Source organism: Onychomys torridus, chromosome 10 (assembly GCF_903995425.1).
Source record: "Onychomys torridus chromosome 10, mOncTor1.1, whole genome shotgun sequence".
NCBI lineage: Eukaryota > Metazoa > Chordata > Mammalia > Rodentia > Cricetidae > Onychomys > Onychomys torridus.
In genome coordinates, this window is record NC_050452.1 from 45,376,099 (window position 1) to 45,393,599 (window position 17,501).

At 44.4% G+C, this 17,501-nt stretch overlaps 1 protein-coding gene across 1 annotated transcript in view; it reads left to right on the top strand.

Annotated features, from left to right (window-relative positions):
• The window catches only part of LOC118591885 (translation initiation factor IF-2-like), a 37,431-nt gene extending 20,550 nt beyond the window's left edge, over window positions 1-16,881 (top strand). The window contains exons 4-5 of the mRNA XM_036200340.1: window positions 16,111-16,238; window positions 16,763-16,881. Of these exons, the coding sequence (XP_036056233.1) occupies window positions 16,111-16,238; window positions 16,763-16,770 (136 nt within the window). The 3' untranslated portion in view covers window positions 16,771-16,881. The remainder of the gene's footprint in view (window positions 1-16,110; window positions 16,239-16,762) is intronic.
• Window positions 16,882-17,501: the final 620 nt, after the last annotated feature.

A 17,501-nucleotide genomic window follows, 5' to 3' on the forward strand; every position in this document is an offset into this window, starting at 1 on the left:
CCTTCTAGTTTGTTTCTCCTCGTTTCTGTGACAGAAGCAGCTCAGGAAGGGAAGGTTCATTTGGCTGCTAGTTGGAGCAGACAGTCCCTCATGGCAGGGATGGCACAGCGTTGAGAGCAGCCACGGCCGTGGTGGCAGAAATGCGTGGCAGCTGGTCACATCGCCTCTGCGGTCAGGAAGCAGAGAGACGAATGGTGATATTCAGCTCACTTTCTCATTTTTCACTTCTGTCCACTCTGGGGTCCCTGCCCTCGGGGCGGTACTGCCCATATTCCCAGGGGTCTCCCTTCCCCGGGTAAACCTGTCAGGAAACACCCCCAGCGGGGGATCTCCTAGGTGACTCTAGAGTAAAGATAACCATCACAGCTTTCTTTACTGCTCTATCTGTCTGCCTCCTCTCCCTTCTCCATTCACAGCCCTATGTAAACATGCCATTGACCAAAATTAGCTTATCTTCCTGGGTGTGTGTGTGTGTAGGTGTGAATGTACACATGAGTGTGTGTGGAATCCAAGTTGATATGGGCAATCTTCTTCAATTCTCTTTCACCTTATTCTTTTGAGACAGGATCTCAGTCAAACCCAGAGCTCACCTATTTGACTAGTCTTGCTAGCCAGCTTGCCATGGACACTTCCTGTCTCTACCTTCCATTGCTAGAATTGTAGGAAAGCAGCCATACCTACCCAGTATTTTTATGTGGGTTCTGGGAACCTGAACTCTGGTCCTCTTGTTTGAGGGGCCAGTGCTCTAACCACTGCGCCATCTCCCCAGCTCTATCTTACTCTTAAAAAAAATTTAGTTTTTGCTCCTTAGAAGGAGGGTGAGGACACTTTCCTCCATTCCTCTGTTGTGCACAGCAAAATGAAAGGTATTCCCCGGGGATTTACAGATTAATGAATGACAAGATGACCACGAGATAACCCAGGTTGAAAGTGACTCTGGGGCTGGTAGATCCGTGTCTGCAGAGCCCGGATTTCTCTTTTGTGCTTTCATCGAATGTAGTTCCACGTCAGGCAGCTGTTCTTGTGCAAAAAATAAATAGCCCTGAGATTTCCTCTTTTCTGTTAGGGGTTAGAAGCTTTCGGTTTCTTGCTCAGGGAAGTTTCTCCTCCTCGTCTGAGGACGGGAGAAGTGACAAGAGCAGAGACGTGCCATGTGACTGTGAACTTGTCATGTGACTGTGAACTTGTGGACAGCACAGGTCTGTGTGCCTTAGAGGAGAACAAGGCGTTGAAGTAAAGTGGGAAGTACACGGAGGGCCGCCCATCTCCAAAACACTGCCGTGCTGTGGAGATTCAAACATCTCTACAAGTCCCTACTTACCCATCTGTTAAATCCATCCATCTGTCTAGTTCAAAATTGCCAAGAAAACCTTGAGTATCGGAAGTGTTGAGGTTGTAGTAGATGGCTAAGAATTGGTTTGGTTTTAGGTAGAATCTTGCTACATAGTCTGGCCTCAAATCCTCAGTCCTCCTGCCTGTACTTCCTGAGTCCTGGGATTACGGGTGTGTAGTACTCCACATGGTTTGACAACCAAGAATTCTGATGAAGCCCACACTGTGGGTATCATTCCCTGCCTGCCTCTCTCAGGAGTGCAAGCATTTATAATTCAGGTGCAGAGGGGCCCTGGATTCTGTTTTGGCTGGTCATGCAATTCAAAGACAGAAGCACCAAAACAGACAGGTGTGGTGAGACACAGCTGTATTCCCAGAGGTCAGGTGGGTTGAGGCAACAAAATTGGAAGTTTAAGAGGGGCTGGAGAAATGGCCCAGTGGTTAAGAGCGCTAGCTGTTCTTCCAGAGGACCGGGGTTCAATTCCCAGAACCCACATGGCAGCTCACAACTGTCTGTAATTCCAGTTCCAGGGGATCTGACACCCTCACACCAATGCACATAAACAAAATAAAGTTTAAAAAAAATATTTAAAAAAGAAGAAGAAGTTTAAGATTAGCCATGGCAAGCTGGCCATGGTGGCACACCCCTTTGATCCCAGCAATTGGAGGCAGAATCAGGCAGAGCTCTGAGTTGGAAGCCAGCCTGGTCTGGTTAGGGCTACACAGACAAACCCGGTCTTGACAAACCAAACCAACCAACCAACTAAACAAACAACAAGATTGACAATGGCTACAGATTGAGTTCAAGACTTGCCTGGGCTACTCCAGACCCTATCTCAAAACAAACAACTGACAACAAAATGAGGTAGGGGTCAGTGTTCAACCAAGAACAATAGCTCTAAGAGTTGAATCGCTGGATCTCGGGACCTAAGTAGGAGAGTTCCAACAAGAGGAGGTGGGGAGATAGCTAAAGGATTAACATCTGGACATTCCAAATATCTAGAAAGACGCCGTGAGTGACCTGGAACTCTCAGAGGTGGGGGTCAAAAGAGAGCCTGTGAGTTTAACATCTACAGGTGAAGCGGTCCCTGGGACGGCTGGCCCAGGGAATGTGGGTGGGTGGGAGAGGAAGCTAGAGAGCAGAGACACTCCTGGAGAGTTGACAGAGGACATCAATGGGCACTGTGCATGGCTCCATGGGGATCCCGAAGTTACTCAGAACCGTGGCCACGGGATCCTGTGAAGGCCCAGCCTCCTTCTGCCATGGGATCCTGTGAAGGCCCATCCTCCTTCAGCCATGGGATCCTGTGAAGACCCAGCCTCCTTCTGCCACATCTTCAGTCTATAGTTTTCTATAGTAAAAACCTGCCAAGAAACTGCTGGGGGGCAGTTTTGCTGTCTTTAAAGCAGCTTTTCTGAGTCGAGGTAGCTCGAGGTAAACATTATCATTCATGTTTGGCTGCCTACTGGTTATTTTTTCTTGTAAAATACGTCAGTAGCTTAAGTATTTCTATAGCATTGAGATTTTAAGTTTGCTCTGAGGGACCAGTCAGAGATATTAAAGAATTATCATATTTCTTCATAATTCTGAAGTCAGTGACTTAGACATGCAAAGATTTATATAGCAGTTTTATTGTTGATTGGGAACCGAGTTCGTTCATTGTTATTTTACTTATCTATTTTTTTGTTTTTTGAGACAGGGTTTCTCTGTGTAGCCCTAACTGTCCTGGAACTTGCTCTGTAGACCAAGTTGGCCCCCAACTCAGAGATATGCTTACCTCTGCCTCCCAAGTGCTGGGATTAAAGGCCTACACCACCAGGCTCAGCATTGTTATTGTTATAATAATACATCACACAGTGAGCAAGGTGGGTTCGATGTAGTGTGTCCCCCAAGAAGCTAGATCTCCAGTATGGAGGTGATAAGTAGGACCTTTAAGAGATGGGATCTTAGCAGGCCCATGGTGGTTCCTGCCCCCAATCCCAGTATTAGGGAGACAAAGGTGGATCTCAAATTCTAAATCTGCTTAGGTACATGGGAAGACCCATGTTTTGTTTGTTATTTTAAGTGTGTGTGGGGGGGAGGGTACAAATAACTAAATCACATCAGGCCAGGACATCCCAAAATGACAATGAAGATGATAGAAGTGATATTTGTCAGATATTTGGAGAGAGGAGCCTTGAGTCCCATTTTGGGGTGTAAAGAATATAGGATAATATAGGGTAAAGGTTCCGGTGGGAACCTGGGGTAGCATAAGACAAGACAGGACAGATCAACTCAGGCTATGTCATAGAGAAGCTGCAACTCAACACTTGGAAACATGGATGGATTTTGAAAAGATAAATACCATGGTAGCATATAAAGTGGTATTAAAGGAATTGGGGAGATGGCACTTGGCATGAACACGTGAGGACAAAAGTTCAAATCCCAACATCCACACACATGCTGGGCAGGTGTGATGGCTGCGTGTAGTCTCAGTGCTCAGAAGGGAGAGATAGGATCCTTGAAGCAAGCTGGCTAGTGAGACTAACCAAATTGGCATGTTCTGGGCCTAAATGAGAGACCCCGCCTAAATACAAAAGTGAAGGGTAACCAAGGAAGAAACTGACATCAACCTCCGGTACTCCCCCCACACACACTTGAGACCACACACCCATTAGAATACACACATACACACATACAAAAAATGACAGAAGGAAAAAGAAAAGGCATTATGCCTGTTAAGAGTGCTCATGTCTGTAATCCAGGCTCAGGAAATAGAGGCAACAGGCTAAGGAGGTAAAAACTAGCCTGGGCTACCCGAGACTCAGAACAAACATGTGACCTGGGAGATGGTTCAGCAGGTAAATGCACTTGTACATGTTTGGTTGGAACCCCCAGCTCACCTCATTCCTGTTTCTCTCGCTCTTCAAACCCCACCCGCTCAGAGTCTCCCATGGAAGGGAAGGCACCAAAAAGCCAGATCCACCTTCTTGGTGCCTACTCTAGCTTTCCTCCCCTTGAGTGGCCAGCCACCCAAGTCCTCGCTTAAAGTCCTCAGCTTTTGACCATACTTGGGCGTAAACCCAGACCATCATCCTGCCTCACCTACAACCTATAAAGTCTCCCTGCTTTCCTTTGTGGGCGTGGGTTCTCTGGCTCCATCTCTGGGACTGGAGAACTCACCTGGGAGTTGCTTTACTCAATAAGTCTGTCATACTTTTTCAGTTCAGCTTGATCCAGCTTGCCGCATTGGTGGAGAAACCTATTATCAGAAAACCTGTTACCACCTAAGGCTGATGACCTGAGTTCAATCTCAGAAAACTATGGTAGGAGAGAAAAATCTCCCCAAAAGTTGGCTCTGACCTCTGAACATGTGTTGTGCACTCTTGTCACACACACACACACACACACACACACACACACACACACACACACACACACACAGTGGATTTATTAGAATGACTTCTGGGCTTTGGAAAGTCTTAGAATGCGGTAGTTGCTCAGTCCATGAGGTTGGATGTCTCAGCTGGTCTTCAGTATATACTGGGATCACAAAGAATTAGGATCTAATGCTAGTGAAAGAATGGACTTGCTAGCAAAGTGAGGGCAGAAAGGCAATAGAGCAAACAAAAGCTTCCATCAGAAGGTGTGGCCCAGATTAGATTTGAATTACAGATATGAATTAAAGGTGTGTCTTCCTACCTCAAAGATCCAGATTAGACCTTCCTACTTCAAATTAAGCAAAACAGGAACAGAAACAAAAACAAAAACCAAAAACAAAAAACTCTACATTTTTGGATTTAGTTCTAGATGTAGTCAAATTGACAACCATCACTGCTGTGGGATGTCATTCTGTATGCTGTAAATATGTGTTGCTCTGATTAGTTGATAAAATGATGATTGGCCAGTAGCCAGGCAGGAAGGGATAAGCAGATAAGGAGAATTCTGGGAAGAGGAAGAGCAGAGTCAGGAGTTGCCAGACAGACAGAGGAAGCAAGATGTCAAGGCAGAACTGAGAAAAGGTACCAAGCCACAAGGCTAAACAAAATAAGAGTTATGGGTTAATTTAAGTGTAAGAGCTAGTCAGTAATAAGCCTGAGCTAATGGCTGAGCAGTTATAATTAATATAAGCTTCTGAGTGATTATTCTATAAGCGGGCCATGGGACTGCGGGGCCTTGGTAGGATCAGAGAAAACTTCCAAGTACACATCACAACTCCACTCCTTGTCATCTTAACACATAATCATATCTCATCATGCCTCAGGATGGTGGGGAACATGGTAAGGCCAGTGGATTCCACGATCACGGGCCCACTATCGCACTTCTCTGGCTGTGAAGTGACTTCCTTGGTCAGGCGGAATACTGTGTGGAATACTGTGTGGTGGATTTGGCATTCTGTGCATCTGTGGGTGGTGGTTTTGGTGGAAGCATTATGTGCAGGACAGGCAAATCCATAGCCAGAACAAATATCTACTTCAGTAAGAACAAAGTGTTGTCCTTTCCAGGGAGGAAGTGGTCTAGTGTAGTCAACCTGCTACCAGGTCACTGGCTGGGAATGGTGCCATATTACAGGATTGGTGTTGGTCTCTGCTATTGGTAGATCTGGCACTCAGCAGCCACTGTGGCAAGGTTAGCCTTGGTGAGTAGAAGTCGGTGTTGTCAAGTATAACCCCAGCTCTGCCACATGGTTACTTCGTTCATGGGCCCATTGGTCAATGACAGGAATGGCTGGGGAAAGAGGCCGACTGTCCACAGAACGGGTCATCCTTTCTACTTGATTATTGAACTCCTCCTCAGCTGAAGTCACCTGTTGATGAGCATTTTACACGAGACACAAGTATCTTCATATCCTTCAACCATTTGGAGAGATCCATTCATGTACTTCTTCCCAGATGTCCTTCTCTCCAATTTTCCAATCATGCTGTTTCCAAATCCCTGGCCATCCAGCCAACCCATTGGCGACAGCCCATGAATCAGTGAACAATCGCTCATCTGGCCACTTCTCCTTCCAAACAAACTGTAATAGCATGTGTACTGCCTGAAGTTCTGCCCACCAGCGAGATTTCCCTTCACCATTATCTTTCAGAGTTGTCCCTGAAAGGTGCTGTAATGCTGCAGCTGCCCACTTCTGGATGGTGCCTGCATACCAGGCAGAATCATCAGTAAACCAGACCCTAGTCTTCTCTTCCTCGGTCAACTGATCATAGGGAACACCCCATGAGACTATAGGTGCGTGATTGGCAACAGATGGCATTGTAATGGGAGGACAAACCGTAGGCATTTGGGCAACTTCTTCATGTAGCTTGCTTATACCTTCAGGACCTGTATATATGGGCCCAATCATGTATATACCACTTCCATTTGATAACCGATTGCTGCTGTGTGTGTCCTACTTGATGACTTGTTGGGTCAGGTAACACCCAGCTCATGATGGGCAGCTCAGGTCACATGATAACTTGGTAGCCCATTGTCAAACGTTCAGTTTCCACTAAGGCCCAATAACAGGCCAAGAGCTGTCTGTCACAGGGAGACTAGTTGCCTGCAGATGATGGTAGAGAATTGCTCCAAAATCCCAAGGATCTCTGCTATGATTCGCTTATAGGGGCCTGCCAGAGACTCTGAATAGCATCCCTATCTGCCTCTGACAAGTCAGGTACCAGTATGTATCAGTAGGTCTCCTGGAGCACATGGTCCAAGTGGTAGAGAAGCCTGCACAGCAGCCTGGACATCTTGAAGAACCTTCTCTTGTTCCAGGCTCCACACAAAGATAGCAGCTTTTGGAGTCACTTGGTGTATGGGCCGGAGTAACACATGCAAGTGAGAAATGTGTTGCCTCCAGAATCCAAATAAGGCCCACCAAATGTTATGCTTCTTTCTTTCTTTCTTTGTTTCTTTCTTTGTTTCTTTCTTTGTTTCTTTCTTTCTTTCTCTTTCTTTCTTTCTTTCTTTCTTTCTCTCTCTTTTTTTTTTTTTTTTTTTTTTGAGACAGGGTTTCTCTGTGTAGCTTTGCGCCTTTCCTGGAACTTGCTTTGGAGACCAGGCTGGCCTCAAACTCACAGAGATCTGCCTGGCTCTGCCTCCCAAGTGCTGGGATAAAGGCGTGCACCACCACCACCCGGCTATGCTTCTTTCTTGGTGTGAGGGGCAGTTGTAATAACTTATCCTTCACCTTAGAAGGAATGTCTCGGACTGGAGAGCTGGCTCAGAGGTTAAGAGCACTGACTGCTCTTCCAGGGGTCCTGAGTTCAATTCCCAGCAACCCATCTGTAATGAGATCTGATACCCTCTTCTGTATACATAATAAATAAATAACTCTTTAACAACAACAACAACAACAAAAAAAAAAAAAAAAAAAAAAAGGAAAGTCTCTGCATACCCCACACCACTGGACTCCTAAGAATTTCACTGAGGTAAAAGCCCCTTGAATTTTGGTTGGATTTATTTCCCATCCTCTGATGTGCATATGGGTTACCAGTGAGTTCAAAGTGGTTGCTACTTCCTGCTTACTTGGTCCAATCAGCATAATGTCGTTAATATAGTGAGCCAGTGTGATGCTTCTGGAAGGGACAGATAATCAAGGCCTCCTCTAAGTTATGACATAGGGCTAGAGAGTTAGTATGTCCTTGAGGTAAAATTTTAAAGGTGTACTTGCTGGCCTTGACAACTGAAAACGAACTTCTTTCTTTTGGTCCTTACAAACAGGTACTGAGAATAAAGCATTTGCTAGCTCAATAGCTGCACACCACGTCCCAGTTGTATTAATTTACTCAAGTGAGGGTACAACATCTTGTACAGCAGCAGCAATCAAAGTCACTCCCTGACTGAGAAGCTCCATAGCAATAGACTCAGCCTGGCCCAGTTTTACATTCCTTCCACCATTATCCCACACCCTTAAAATCCATTCCCACACATATTCTCTAGACTTCTGCTTGAATGAATTAGCAAACTCACTAAGCTCTTTAGTAGTGTAGCTTACCTCCTCATGGACTACACTTTCTACCTCTCCTCTAGGAGCTTGATTTGCCTTAAGTCTGGCTATAGGTCTCCAGACAACTCATGTTGTCTTTCCTGGCATGTCCTTTAGAGAAAGTCACTGCTGGTTTAGCAGACAATGAAGGGTTAATTTCTTTAGTCAAAGGTGCAAAAGGCGATATTTCAAGGGGTGGGGCTGAGGGCAGAGTGATGACTTCCTTAGGTGAGATTAAACCCTTAAGAATCTGAGGGTTCAAAGTTCTCAGCTTCATTAGAGTCCTACCATACAGCCTTACCCTAAGTTACATGATCCCATTCTTTGCCAAGCAATGCCCTTGCTTTAACTGCCAAAAGCCTCCAAAGCTGGGGCTTGAATTTTTGCTGTAATTTGGCCAGCTTGACTTTCCACAGCTTGAGCTCTGTGGCTGCTGGAAAGAGGTTCTATTCCAGCGCACACATGGAAACTTTTAGACCAGTGATTTTCAACCTTCCTAATGCTGCGACCCTTTAATACAGTTCCTCATGTTGTGGTGACTCCCAACCATGAAATAATCTCATTGGTACTTTATAACTGTAATTTTGCTACTCTTATGAATTGTAATATAAATATCTGATATGCAGGATATCTGATATGCGGCCCCTAAAGGGTCCTCATGACCTACAGCTTGAGGACCACTGCTTTAGACTGTTCATGCTCATCTGGAGCAGATCAACTGTATCACTGAGTTCATTGTTGTCCCTCACCCGATTCTGAGATGCTAGAAGTTGATTAGTTTTATCATGGAGCTCATCTGTATCCCTTGTCAATGTGTCCAGAGAAGTTAGGAGCACCTGACCAGTGTCTTCATTTTGCTTATTCTTCCCCCAATTGTCAAAAGCTTCTTATACAAGGTCGTTAAATTCATTATCACTCACAGTTGTTGAATCAGGATAATCAAATGCATTTGTCTCTTTAAATCTGTAATGTAGTTCACACCATAGGCTTGCAGTCCTCTCTGAGCTACGGGGAGAGGCTTCAGTAACCGGAGAGGCTTCAACAACTATAGGTGTTGGCAAATTGAAAAGCTTGTTCCAGATACTTAACAGATCCACCTTTATACTTCTCTTGCTCTAGAAATACCTCTAATCCAACTTCTGTATTAGTCAGGGTTCTCTAGAGTAACAGAACTTATAGAATGAATCTCTCTCTATATATACAGAGGTAGCTTATTAGAATGACTTACAGAGCTAATCCAACAATGGCTGGTTGGGAAGAGAAAGTCCAGAAATCCAGTAGTTTAAAACAAATAAATAAAATCATTAGTTAAACCATTACTGTTAAATCATGGACTGTCCATATGTGGATGCATGTATACACATTGCATCTTTCTGCTTTTGAGGGTTCGCACACACATTTTTCTCCCTCAGTGATTCAGCCAGCAGAATGTGAAAGACACTTGATGTACTGACATGGTCTACCATCTTCCCTTTCTCTCCTTCTTCCCAAAGGACTCCCTGCCCGGCCTCCCCAGATCTTTGCATTTAAAGCAAAGTGACATTGCACAGGCATCCAGGTGCTTGGAAGGACTTCAGCCATGTAGTCCTGGGTCTCTCATCTTGGCACATACATAAGGGCTTAGGAAGTTTGACTGTTTGTCCCTGGAAAGACTCAGCATGTGGTCGTCCTTAGGAATGGGGCAGCCATCTTTACCAACTTCGGAAGAAAGATCTGCTGGGAAAAAACAAAACAAAACAAAACATGAAAATGATTGGAGTGATTGTCCCAGGGTTGGCAGGAGGGTTACTTTTTTTCTTTCCATTTCTCTACTCTGATGTAGTTTTTCTTTAATAAATACACTTTTAAGAAATGAGGAAAAGTGTGTGTCTTCTTTAAAAAAAAATTAGCTAGAAAGAAGTATATAAGTTCTGTCTGATGAAATGCAAAATCAGCCCCTTGGTAGCCCCCCAGACTCAGAGGCACCTGGAAAGGAGGCAGGAGAGCGGAGAGGAGATGGGAGGTGAGAAGCCTGGGATAAGGCAGACTTTTTAAGTCTTCAGTGGCTGCTTGAGTGGTTGGGCCTGCTCAGTTTCTTGAACTAGAATTCTTCCTCAAAGTATCTTTCTACTTGAAAAATCTCTCCAAGCAGAACAAGCTGAAAACCAGAGGAGCCAGCAAATTAGGCTGAACAGAGCCCAAGTTCCTATTTTTAAAGGCAAGTACTTCCTGGGGCCCAGGGTCCACTCTTCCTCTCTACGATCCTTTGTCGGGATCTAGTGAATCCAAGGCCCACGAAAGAGACATCAAAGGTGGTTGGGGATATGAATATGAGAGAGCTTCCCCAACACCAGAATGTCTGCCTCGGATCTCCTCAGCTTGAGGGTGTCTAGCCCCCAGTGTCTTCCTTCAAGCTTGTTTGTCTGTTATTGTTCTGAAGGTTTTCAGGGTAACTATAAGCAACAGATCTTGTTAGTTCCTCTTAAGATTGCCCACTCCTCCCCCACCCTTATTTCTCACCTCCCGGCATCCTGTTTGTCTCCCTGACTTGGTTCCCCTGCCCCACCCCTGACCCCCACCCAGCCGCCGGTCCCCTGAGCCATGCTTTTCTTCCCTCAGTTAACTTTTTCATTTTATTATGTGTACTGAGACCAAACACTCCATGCACGTGACTAGTCAGTTCCTTTGAAATGTATTCAATTTTTAATTCACCAAGACATTTGTTTTTCATCTCATGAAGACACTGAAAACATAGTCAGATCTGATGGTTGTCTCTTCCTTCCCTTCCCTTGAGGTCATGTATTTATAGAACACGAGAATGAAGGTGAATAAGAGGAAAATGTGGAAATAAGGAAATGTGGGTAGTTTGGTCTAGATACACACTCAGTCTCCCTAACAGGCGTATGTGAAGGCTTAGTGTCCAGTCATTGAGAGGTGAGTGGTTACTCAGTCATTGAGAGGTGAGTGGTCAGTCCAGCCTTTGAGAGGGGAGTGGATCATCAATGCACTGACCTACTCAATGGATGTTCTTACCCACAGGCCGAATGCATAATTGGATGGCATTGTTTGGAGGCGAAGGGACCTTTCAGAGGTGGGGTCTAGTTAGAGGAAGTAGGTCATTGGAGGTGTGTCACTGGGGGCTTTCTCTGGTTGTTCTCCATCCTCTGCTGTCTAAGAGGCATACAGCTCAGTTCTGTCATACCTTCACCCTTGACTCAGTCTTGACCCAGATACAAAGTGAACAATGGGGCAAGTGTCTGGATTGAAATTTATAAAGCTGGGGCCAGAATATAAAGCTGTGGGCCAGAATAAATCTGTCCTTGTATATTGTTTTTCTCAGGAATTTGTCACAGTTACAAGAAACTGACTAACATGGATAAATTTGAACCAAGTGCAGGACATTTTTAGTGGTCTTTGCCTGTTTAAACTTGTCTGGTTGTGACTGGGTTAGAACTGTGTAATGCATTGTGCAGTCCTGATCACATCAGTATGATATTTAGTTTATTAGAGTTTTAAAAAAACGTATATATGTATATATAGTACACACACACACACATATGGAAAGAGAAAGAGAGAGAGAGAGAGAGAGAGAGAGAGAGAGAGAGAGAGAGAGAGAAAGAAGAAGAAGAAGGAGGAGGAGGAGGAGGAGGACGAGGAGGAGGAGGACGAGGAGACGAGGAGGACGAGGAGGACGAGGAGGACGAGGAGGAGGACTACAGGTCCTCTTAGCTCTTTGGCTTCCTAATTCTGGGTAAGCAATCCTGGTATGCCACCTTAAGGAAGGGACCAACTGGTACCAGGTTGGAATCTTCAAACTGAGCAGAAATAAACATTTTTTTCACTATAAGGTGATTATTTCAGGTATTTCTTGACAGTGCAGAAAGCTAACACACTCTCTCTCTCTTTCTCCCTTCCTCTCTCTCTCTCTCTCTATTTCTCCCTCTCTCTCTTTATGTGTGTGTGTGTGTGTGTGTGTGTGTGTGTGTGTATGCCATGGTGGCCATGTGGAGGTCAGGGACAACTTTACCACTTTGTAGGGTTGGGTTTTTTTTTTCCTCCCACCGTGTGTGAGTTGAAGGAATCAAACTGATTTCATAAGAGTTGGCAGCAAGTGCCTCTATCTACTGAGCCTTTTCACGGGCCCAGTTTATTACACATTAAAGAATGTTTTAGTAGGTAGTATACAGTGGTACATACCTGTAAACTCAGCACTAAGAGACTAATGCAGGAGGATGCCCATGAGTTCTTTCTAGCCCAGCCAGTGAATACAAAGCAATCCCATGCTACGTTGTGAGACTTTGCTTCAAAATAAACCAAACCTAACCAAACAAAACAATCACCAACATATTTTAGCCAGCCATGAACTATGGTAGTTAGCTTTCTGTGCTGTCAAGAAATACCTGAAATAATCACCTTATAGTGAAAATGTTTATTTCTGCTCAGTTTGAAGATTCCAACCTGGTACCAGTTGGGCCCTTCCTTAAGGTGGCATACCAGGATTGCTTACCCAGAATTAGGAAGCCAAAGTGCTAAGAGGACCTGTAGTCCTCCTTAAATGTATAATTCAGTAACTTGAAAACCTCCCACTAGGCCCCGCCTTTTAAAGGTGCAACCACCTCTAATACTGTCACCTAGACACCAAACCTTTGACACATGGGTCTGAGGGTGGGAGGGGGGGGGGGTAGGGCGAAATTTAAGAACTATAGTATGAACTGTCTGGACTTTGGCTCAATTATTTATTTATTTATTTTTACATCGCTGTGGCAGATGGGTCTGTTTGCCCTCTGGAGTCTAGCTCTTCAAATTTTTCAGGTTTATAAAAAATATTGTGGTGTTGGAATGAAAATGGCCCCTTACAGGCTCATAGGGAGTGGTACTATTAGGAGGTGTGGCCTAGTGGGGGTGGGGGTGGCCTTGTTGGACGAAGTGTGTCACTTAGGGGTGGGCTTTGAGGTTTCAGATGCTCAAGTCAGGCCCAGTGTCACTCTCTCTTCCTGCTGCCTGCCTGTCCAAGTCTCCGCTCCTTCTCTGGCACCATGTCTGCCTGCACGCTGCCATGCTTCCCACCATAATGATAATGGACTAAATCTCTGAGCCTATGAGCCAGCCCCAATGAAATCTTTTCCTTTGTAAGAGTTGCCTTGGTCATGGTGTCTCTTCACAGCAACAGGACACTGACTAAGGCAAATATTTGTCTTTTAGGACAATATTTTATTTTATTTTATTTTTTTGTTTTTTCAAAACAGGGTTTCTCTGTGTAGCTTTGGTGCCTGTCCTGGAACTCACTTGGTAGACCAGGCTAGCCTCGAACCCATAGAGATCCACCTGCCTCTGCCTCCCGAATGCTGGGATTAAAGATGCGCGCCCTCCCACCCGCCCCCCAACAATATTCATTTTAGAAATACCAAAATAGAAAGAACAATTAGCTCTCTAGCACAAATGAAAATATAACTCTGCACAGTTGTCATAATGTTATCACAGAAAAATACACTTGTAAAAATATACTTGCAAAAAAGGAAAATTTTGTCTTTAAAAACATTTACATTTATTTATTTATTTATTTATTTATATTTATTTATTTGTGTATGTGTGTAAGTCAGAGAACAATTTACAGGAGTTGGTTCTCTTTCTACTATATGAGTCCAAGGGATTGACCTCCGGTCATCAGGCTTGGCATCAAGTACCTTCACCCCCTGAGCCATCTAGACAGCCCTCCATTTCATTTTTTTGAGAAGGAATAAATACTTTGAAAACTCACTGAGCACAACCAAATTTCAGAAATGGAAGGTGATGGTGATGGTGGAGTCCAACAATCACGCTGAAACCTTGGGTTTCTCTCAACTATGTCGTGGATATTCATAAAACGAAGACTTCCCCCAGATTCACTCAATGTCCATGTTTGTTTGTGTGCTTATTGGACAAATTTTCCAACACAATTCATGTTCCTTCACTCAGTGCTGAGACAGCCAGGCATCATGAGGAAGCCTCCTTGCTAGAAAGGGACAGGGCAAGCCTTGTTGAGGACTGTCACCTTTTCCCAAGACAGAAACTCTTGACAGCATCTCCTCTTGCCTTCTTTCCCTTCTGCTGAGGCCTTGGAACGCATCTTTCCAAGGTCCAACCTTTGGGACTTTTCCATTACTAAGTGGTAATGCTTTCTGGCAAGTGGTGAGACGTGGATAAGGACATCATTAGCCACACTTCTTAAGGCAACTCTTTTCCTCTGTACATGGAGGACAAGTATGCTCAGATGCTTAAAAACAGAACTAGTAGGCTTAATCTAGTCCATTTGGTCCAGAAGACCCACCAAGCCGCATTGTATAACTCGGGCCCAGCGGAGGCAGTATGTGACGCCCTCCCTGACAATGTGGCTGGTTATATTATTTCAATTCCAGATAATAATCTTTCTATTCCACTGTCTGTGGATATGAGGGAAAGAAGACAACGTTTACTTAGCTTATTTTAAAGGAAACTTTTCCTGTGTCAATGTTTTTCAAAAGTGTCTCAATTTTCTTTTCCAATCAAAAACTGAAAGCATGCCCTCAAAATATTTTAAAATTTGTTTTTAAGACTTTACATTATCCTCCTGCAACTTGAGTTTTCCAACTAACTGGACCTCTAGCCATCGTTTATATTCTTATGAGGGCAAGGGCTTCATCTTCTGTTACAGCTTTTATGTTTAATAGATGGTTCTATATTATTTCCTTTACTATGGATTTTTTTTAAATAGCTTTGCTGTCAGAGGCCTCACGACGGTGGGGGGGGGGGGTGTGGCGGGAGGCACTGAAGATTCAGTGTTGTTTTCTCCATGAAAATCTTTAGTAAAATGTAAAAGATAAATATGATCTGAAAAGAAACTGGAGTATATAAATTTCCTTTTAAATTTAATGGTCAGCACCCACAGAAAGGATGTCTGTGTTACCACTGGGAGAGTGCTTGTTTCTATATATATCGACATATTGTTGCATATTACTTGCTTTGGTATTTTTGAATTACATCACTGAAAATACAAACTTTATTGGCAATAGTACTGTTTAGATCCTTACTTCCCAAAGAGATACTATAATAAAATATCCCATTTCAACTATAATCAAAATCCCATGCAAAATGTCCTATTATATTACCCCCAAAGGAAGAGAAAGTTACTCTGGGGACTGAGTGAAGAAGTCAGACTGTGCCGTCCGTGCCTCCCAGGTTAGGAACCTATCACTGGCCCCAATTATCTGAAATTTTAGTTATTGCTTGGATGCTATTCATTGCAAAGAAATGCACCAAGTCTTTTCAAGGTCATGCCAAGGTGAAATCAAGAAGTCCGGAAGCAAGTGGAAAATCACACTAATTTTTCCTAAACTGTCCTGAATCCAGAGAAGAAAATTCTCTTATGCTGGGGCCGTTTCATTCACACAAAGTGAAGCAGGAAAAGACTGACTACCAGAAGCTAAACAAAGCGAGAAAAACTCCACAGGAATGCATTTCTCCCATGATGTCTTCTACTTACAATCACATAAACATACTGCAGATGATTGCCAGAGGCCAGAAAAGTAGAGAGCATACACATTTCTGCATTCTGCTGCCCACCTGGTTATCTGAGACAAGTGCCTGCTCAATCAGAACATGAGAGGAAAGAATGACAGGAAGTTTGGGGGAGGGAACTTCCTGTGTGGTGGTTCCAATGGGATATTTATAAGAGTGTCAAGCATTTGAATACTTTGTCCCTAGAGGGTGGTGTACTTTGGGGAGGTTAGGACTTGTGCCCTTGTTGGAAGAAGTGCGTCACTTGAGGAAGGCTTTGAGGTTATAAAGCCATGTGCCATTCCCGGTTTGCTCTCTCTGCTTACTGATTGTGTTTCAGAGACCTGAGCCCTCAGATTCTTCTCTCAGCATCCAGCCACCATGCCTGTCTGCTGCCACAGTTCCCCATGACCATAGTAGTGATGGACTATTCTCCCTCCGGAAACACAAACTCAAATAAGTCTTTCTGTAAGTTTCTTTGGTCAGACTGTTTTCTCACAGCAACAGAGAAGTAAGTAATACAGAAGTTGGTACCAAGGAGTACCATGGGTTTCTGTTGTTGTTTTTTGAGGAACGTGGAAAACTTTGAGATGTTGGGACTAGAATGTTAGACTAGACTAGACTAGACTAGGATGTTAGCCTAACGTCTAGAAAAGGGGTTAAATGTTGTAAGTGAAGCTTAATGGGCCATTCTAGGAGTCTGGAAGACCATAATGCTGAGAGATGTGCATACCATGGAAGTCCAGTTTAGGAGATTTTAGGGGGAACAATATTAGCAGCTGGGCTGGAGACCACAGTTTTTGTTTGTTTGATTGTTTTTTGTTTGTTTGTTTGTTTGTTTTGTGATATATTGGCAAAGAATGTGCCCTTGTCCTAAGAACTTCTCTGAGGTCAAATTAAAAGGCAATGGCCTAATGTCTTTGCTGGGGGAGATTTCAAGACAGGCTAATATTGGTTCTGCTGCATGGTTATTAGTAATCACCCTTTAACAGGCCTGTGAAGAAACAGAGTAAGGGGGCAGGAAGAAATGCAAATGCACAGAGGAGAAAAGGCACACCAGAAACTCCAATGCTGCAGCCAAGGCCTGTGCTGGAAGGGAGAAGAAAATTAAGGAGGGGCCAGATCTATGGTTGGAAGAAGGGAGGGCGCCCTTAGGGTAAGATCCCACCCCACTAAGCTTCCAACTTGTGAAAGGAAAATGCTCCGGGCATTTTCTGCTCTGGTAAAGCAACAACACACAGAAGCTGCTGAGAATGCATTCACAGGGAGGAAAGTCCATCCCAAGCTGGCAGCTGAAAATGGCAATGTCACGTGTAGGCTGCTAGCTTTAGAGTCATAAAGGGTGCACAAGTCACAAGTTGTGGAATCTTCCTCCATGGTTCCAGAGAGCTGCTGAGGCCAGGCATGCCGCAAGGTAGTTCCTGCAGGAAGGCCCTGAAAGACCAGTATGTGGAGCTGTGGACGTGGAACATGGGTTATGTTGGAGACCACAGGGTGTTGGAGATGCCAGAACCATGGGATATCTGCCTGAGAGAGCTGCAACCCGGGAATGGAAGCCGCCCAAGAGAAAAAGTATGTTTCAGGCATCAAAATGAGCAGGGCAGAGACATCTAAGCCCTTTGACACAGAACATGGAGCTAGTGAATTTGGTATTTACCGTGCTGGGTGTTGGTCTTGCTTTGTTCCAGTATTTCCTCACTATGCCTCCATTCCTCCCTCTAGAATGGTGAT